This window comes from Macaca mulatta, chromosome 1, assembly GCF_049350105.2.
Source record: "Macaca mulatta isolate MMU2019108-1 chromosome 1, T2T-MMU8v2.0, whole genome shotgun sequence".
In the NCBI taxonomy this organism is placed as follows: domain Eukaryota; kingdom Metazoa; phylum Chordata; class Mammalia; order Primates; family Cercopithecidae; genus Macaca; species Macaca mulatta.
Genome location: NC_133406.1, coordinates 201011027 through 201017648, shown reverse-complemented (window position 1 = coordinate 201017648; position 6622 = coordinate 201011027). Strand labels below are relative to the sequence as shown.

General features: G+C 56.4%; 2 protein-coding genes across 2 annotated transcripts in view; both read right to left on the bottom strand.

Moving 5' to 3' along the window:
* The window catches only part of BMP8B (bone morphogenetic protein 8b), a 32267-nt gene that overhangs the window by 9467 nt on the left and 16178 nt on the right, over window positions 1-6622 (bottom strand). The window lies entirely within an intron of this gene.
* Window positions 1964-4985, bottom strand: LOC106995511 (succinyl-CoA:3-ketoacid coenzyme A transferase 2, mitochondrial). Its single transcript, XM_077962458.1, has one exon. It carries the CDS (start codon window positions 4845-4847, stop codon window positions 3294-3296), a length of 1554 nt encoding a protein of 517 aa, XP_077818584.1. The 5' UTR covers window positions 4848-4985; the 3' UTR covers window positions 1964-3293.

Here is a 6622-nt window from a genome sequence, read left to right as displayed (position 1 = left end):
ATTGGCTCATCATTAGACATGTAGGTTATTTCCTGGCTTTCATGATAAAGATGGAGTGCAATGGAGCCTCCTCGCTCCGTGCATGGGTGAAATTTCCTGATACTGAATTGCAGAAGCATGATTACCAGCTCACTTTCATGTCTCCTTAAACAGTGCCAGTTGTTCATTTTATACGAGAGCACATTTCACCTCCACGTTATAAGCACAGATGTACACACGTATGTACACACATGCATATGTTTGTATAAACACACAGATGCACATACTCTTAGAAATTATACATACAGATGTATTTATTCCTACGTAGTTCTTCAGTACACCCTACAGGTCAAGGACACTGCCTGCCCCACCCTCAGTCCCACTCAAAGGTCAGCCCTTAAGCAGCTGTGCCTCAGCCCTGGTGTCCCTTGGCCACTTGATTGAACAACCAGTTAATCCAGAGACTAACCTTTGACGTGTGACATCATCTGCCACAAACAAATGCGCTGGCAGGAGAGCCTCCCTCCCTCTCAGGAGCATGGACAAGAGCTGCTGAGACAGGGAGGCTGTGAGCTGCAGATGCTAACATGGAGAGGAGGCCCAGAGAGAATCCACTGGGCAGGGCTTGAGTCATGGTGAGTCAAGGTTATGGGGAAGCAGCAGAAATACAAGGAACAGAGCCAGGGCACAGAGGAAAAGGTAAGTGAGGTCACAATGGGGAGAGAACAGAGCAGCCTGAGTGGGCTGGTGACAGTAACCAGCCCGGGCACTGGAGTGTCACTCTGCGGACTGGCTGACACATGGGGACGACCTGGGGCCCAGGGCAGCCCTCCAGGCTGCATGTGCGGCTCTGTCCTGCGATTCCCTGGGGAGCCCTGGCAGCGTTGGGGCCAGAGGGGCCATCAGTCCCGCATGCTTTGCTCACTATTTGCTTCTGTGCAGCTGTGTTCAAGGGTCTTACGGTGGTGTCCCAGACACAGGATAGAATGTCGCATTAGATCAGTTACACCACAAACCCTCACAGAGCCCCTCTGAGCCAGGCCTGGCTTGGGTGCTGGGAACCCCTCTGTAGGCCTCACAGGCCAGGCAAGCCTGACTGGGGACCGCTGGAAGCAGATAATTCCAGTTCCCATTTTACAGAAGTAGAAACTAAGGCCCAGAGAGAGTAGCAACTGTATGTCCAAGGTCCCAGACCAAGGTGGGTCGGAGCCAGGATTGTCATATAATTTTCCAGCAAACAGCAGGGCACAGTTGGGTATGGCTGGGCGAGATGGGGGTGGCGAAGGGGACTAAAAGCTGGTCTCAGTTCAGAGCCCTGCATCTGGCAGGCCTGGAGAAGCTTCCCCACCCCCAGCCCTCTCCTTCCAGAGCTCAGAGCCTCCCTTCTCCATCAGCTCTGCTTCTTTCCCACCCATTCTTGGGCAGGACTCCCTGGCTCCAGCTGGCTGCAAGGAAGGCCAGACAGTCCAGGTGGGGGGCTCTCAGGCTGCCCAGCTGTGGGCAGACCCCTTCTAGAAAGGCAGAGGCGGAGGCCTAGAGGGTCACTTGTCTGCTTCTAGATACCTCGGCCTTTTCCACATTGCTTCTGGGAAACTCCTGACACCTAGGGCAAATCAGGTGCCCCTCGCCAGGAGCCCCAAAAGGCACCCCACTGCCCACTAGATGACATTTCATTTCAAGCCCCGACCCAGACCATAGTCCCTGGCCCCTTTCCCACACCCCCAGGCTGTTCCCTCCATGAGTGCCAACTCTCCCTGCCCCGCTCTCCTTCCCAGGATCTGGCCTTTCCTGCAGGGCGGGGCTCCAATGGGCCCCTTGGAAAATCTGTCCTTGACCAGCGAGAACTTACTGCTCTGACCACATTCCCCCATTGGCCTGGGAACCCCCAGAGCTACACTTACGCCATGCATGCACCATGCCAGGCTTGGTTGTCAACAGCAAGCGCCCACACGTGCGCGCGCACACACACACACACACACACACAATCTTTTCTTAATTTTAGTTTTTCAGACTATAGATTCAGGAGGAAATGCCTCACAGCCTCTTGGGTTACAACGGTTCATCACACAAGCGGCCAGTTTGGGCCTCCATCCCAGAGAGGAAGGCCTAAATGTCTGGTCTGGATGACGCAGGAACAATTCAAATGAAGTTGAGAAAACTCATCTAGTCCCTTGGTTAGGGTTCTAGAACTCCTCCTGTCCTAGGCTGTAGCCTTTGGCCACACACAGATAGAGGAAGCTTCCTGGTGGATTTCAGCACCCGCAGCCTCTCCCCTCTCAGTCTCTCCCATCACCCGGTCCCTTCCCTTGGAGATGGTCCTGCTTTCCTTCTAGAGACATCTAGAAGTTTGACATCTGATAGGTCCCAGGAGGAGAGATGTGGGAGGAGGAGGGGAGGCTTCATGGAAACAAATTTTAACAAGAAAGGCCCCAGAAGAAATATCAGCGAAATTCTGTCTAAAAAAGAAAAAAAAAAATTACAGTAAGCTAAGGTTAATTGGTCCAACTCAGTGGCTCATGTCTGTAATCCCAGCACTTTGGGAGGCTGAGGCAGGTGGATCACTTGAGCTCAGGAGTTCGAGACCAGCCTGGGCAACATGGTGAAACTCCATTTCTACAAAATAAATAAACAAACAAAATAATCAGGCATTGTGATGTGTGCCTGTAGTCCCAGTTACTCAGGAGGCTGAGTTGGGAGGATTGCTTGAGCCCAGGTGGCAGACGTTGCAGTGAGATCACACCACTGCACTCCAGCCTGAGAGCCGGATCCCGTCTCAAAAGAAAAAAAAGAAAAGAAAAAAAAGAACAAAGAAAAAAAAAAAACAAGCTTGTTAAGACAGCATGTCTTCCAATCACAAACTCACATCTTTGCTCGCCTATTTCTCACTGCAGTAGTAAAATGGCTCTTTAGGTGTACTCTGGGTGGAGTGATTTTCTCCCTCATCAGTTTTTATCCCCATTTCATGGTTCGAGTACCAGGGAGGCGCTTGAATGAAATCCTGCTGTTTATGCGCTGGCGCTGTGCACGCTCTGTGTAAACATCACAGAGCAAAGCGGACACCCATTCCTCACCACTGCAGACCTGCGCCTTGCTGTGCTCGAGGAACACAGTAAGGAGCTGATCTGTTTTCCTGTTGTTTTTAATTAAAATCGCAGCTCTCTGGAGGAGCACAGTCCACCTAGGGAGGAAAGTTGGAGGCCAGCAGCAAACGCCTCCCTGCGCTGGGTAAATGCATTCCTGCGGTAACCGACGTCCCCTGAGGAACCCGGTGGGACCCCCTGAGGAGTGCACCCCCCCCCCAGATCTGGGTCCCATCAGGGTGCCACCTGCTGCATGGGCCTGAGGTTCGGGCACACAGCAAAGGCACACCCCGTGCTCTTTTTGACGTCGTCCACGGTCAGGCCCTCCCAGAGCTCCGTCAGCGTCAACCCTCTCTTCCTGTGCACGTCAAACACGGCCTTCTCGGTGATGATGCGGTCCACGCACTGCTTCCCGGTCAGTGGCATGGTGCATTTCTCCATGATCTTAGGGATGTTGTCCTTTGTGCAGTGCTCCATGGTGACCACCACTCTGGTCTTCGGACTGGACACCAAGTCCATGGCACCGCCCATGCCTTTCACCTTCTTGCCAGGGATCATCCAGTTTGCCAGGTCGCCGTATCTGGAAACCTGCATGGCTCCGAGCATGGTTAGGTGGAGGTGTCCCCCTCGGATCATGGCGAAGGAGTCGTCGCTGGCGAAGAAGCAGCCCCCGGGAAGCACCGTGACGGTCTGTTTGCCTGCATTGATGACGTCGGCATCCACCTCATCTTCCGTGGGAAACGGGCCCAGGCCCAGGATCCCGTTCTCGCTGTGAAGATGCACGGTCATGCTGGGGCTGATGAAGTTGCTGGCCATCAGGGGGATGCCTATGCCCAGATTGGCGTACATGCCGTCCTCAAATTCCAGAGCTGCGCGTCTGATGATGCGCGTCCTGGCGTCCTCTTTGATTTTGGCGTCTCCATCTTCCTCTTTCCGGATCGTCAAGCGCTCAATTCGTTTCTCGTATTTCTGCCCCTTTATCACACGATCTACATAAATGTTTGGAACGTGGATGTCTTCTGGGGGAAAAGTCCCCACGTCCACGATCTCTTCCACCTCCACCGCCGTGACGTCTGCAGCTTTGCACATGGGCACGTTGAAATTGCGGGCGCTCCCCCTGAAGACCACGTTTCCTGCCCGGTCGGCCTTCCACCCTTTCACCAGGGCGAAGTCCGCCCGGATGGCGCGCTCCAAAAGGAAGTGGTCGCCTTGGAACTCCCTCACCTCTCGGGGCTGGCTCATGATAGCCCGGTGGCCGTCCGGGGTGTAGCGGATGGGGGCGCCCCCTTCCTGGACCAGGGTCCCGTAGCCCGTGGGGGTGTAGAAGGCGGGTACCCCGGCGCCCCCCGCGCGGATGCGCTCAGCCAGGGTGCCCTGGGGTGTGAGCTCCAGCTCCAGCTCTCCTGCCAGGTACTGGCTCTCGCACAGCGTGTTCTCACCCACGTAGGAACAGACGATGCGGCGGATCTGCCTGGAGGCCATCAGGAGGCCCAGGCCGAAGTCCTCCACGCCCACGTTGCTGCTGACCACCTGCAAGTCCTTCACGCCGGTCCTGAGCAGCGCGGCGATCAGGTTCTCGGGGATCCCGCAGAGCCCGAAGCCCCCGACCATGATGGTCGCCCCGTCAGAGATGTCCTTCACCATCTCCACCGGGTCCGTGTAGAACTTGGCGCGGGGCCGGGGACTGGTGGTAAAGCGGCGGGCGCAGCCCTGGGATAGCGCGAGCCCTGAGCCGCGGGCGGGAACCCCGCGCCCGAGCGCCGACGCCAGGAGCCGCAGCGCCGCCATGGTTGGCCCGGGTCAGAGGCCAGGAGAGGCGGTGTGCGCCCCGCGTGCGCCCCGGGGTCCCGCGTCACAGAGCAGAGAGGACGCCAGCGCCCTGACGCACTCCCGCCCAGCAGGTCTCCCCCGCCAGGCGCAGGCTCTAGGCCAGGCCCGCGACCCACCACAGGGAGGGGGCCGCTCCCCCGCTCCGCCCTGGGCTGGGGGCCCCCGTGTCAGTTCTCCGTGTCCAGCGCACAGGCCCAGGGCGCAGGACAGAGTTGAGGTCAAGCTCCACGTGGAGGGCACCGGCCTGATCCCCTTCTGCCCCAGTGGAGCCTCAGGCACAAACTCCAACCGCCCCGCCCAAGCTTCCCCCAGCTTCCCCAGCTCATTAGAGACAGCAAATATCTAATGAGCAGGCGCTGCTGGGTGACACCGACAGTCATGACCACCCTCACTGGGCATCACTCTGTGCCAAGCACCCTCCTTTAATCCTGTGACAACACGGAGAGTGAGTGCCCCCCCCACTACAGTCCCCCAGAGCTCAGGTTCACCCCTCACTGTGAGAGTGGGGACACTATCCCTCACCTTCATCAGGAAGGGTCCCCGCTCTGAAGAGTCTCCAGCCTTGTCCTCTGCATCCCCCTGCCCTCTCCACCTCCTCCACTCCAGCTCCCTGCTCCAACTTGTGTGGAATTTTGCAGTTTTCTTCCCTCTGCACAGAATCACTCCATCACCACAGCAGGGTGCAGGCGTCTCCTCACCTGTAAAGGACCTGCCTTGTCCCGGGTTCTCTCCAGCCCCAGCCCATGTCTCTGCTCCCCTTCCCCAGCAAAGGTTCTGGAAAGAGCTGTCTCCTGCCTCCACTGCCTGTCTCCCTCCACCTCCCCAGTCAGACCCACACTCCACGGAGATTTGGGCCATCAGCAACCTCTGTGATGGCAAAACCCTCGGTCACTTCTCTGTTCTTGCCTTCAGTGCCCACAGCTGGACACAAACGACAAACCCTTGCATCTGGAAACACTTGACTCTGGTGTCTTGGTCACCTCGTCCTCCAGGTGTCCTGCTCCCTCCCTGGCTGGTCTCTGTGGGCTCGCTGTGGCCCCTCCTTGTGAGGTCTCTGGATGTTGGAGGTCCCACTGCTCTGGGCCAGGCCCTCTTTCTTCTCCATCACTACCTCCTTCCCTAGATGATCTGGTCCCACCCCATGCTTTAAATCCACTTACATGCCAGCACTTCCCTCGCCTGGGTCTTCACACTCACCTGTCCCTGGAATGGCATTTCCATGAGGACCAGTGAGCTCAGTAACATCCCAGGGGGCTCAGTGATATTCCAGCCAAAAAAGAACCCTTGGCCACACACCTCAAATGTGCCCTTCATTTATCTTTCCCCAAAAAGAAAAATCTATTGGAAAAAATCCACTGGTTCCATCCACACATCATTCAGGCTTCCTCCCGTTCCCTCACCTCCTCGCCAGCTATAAGCATGTCCTGACACTGAAATCGACTCATCTTTCTCCATCTCCACTGCTACCAACAGGCCGCTCACAGCGCCCACCTGCACCACTGTGGGGCCCCCACGAGTCTCTGTGACTTCACTCTTGTCCCTCTCAGTCTGCTCTCCCCACTGAAGTCAGGGGGTTCCTTATTTTATGCATATATTCAGTAAAGTTTTAATTTTACAACAGTTGATAGTTACATAAAAATTTGCAAAGATAGTACAGAGGCTGAGGTGGGAGGATCGCCGGAGCCCAGGAGTTGGAGGTTACCGTGAGCTGCAATTGCACCACTGCACTCCAC

Coding starts and splice junctions, on each gene's coding strand:
- LOC106995511 (XM_077962458.1), bottom strand. CDS start 4,847: ATGGCGGCGCTGCGGCTCCTGGCGTCGGCGCTCGGGCGCGGGGTTCCC.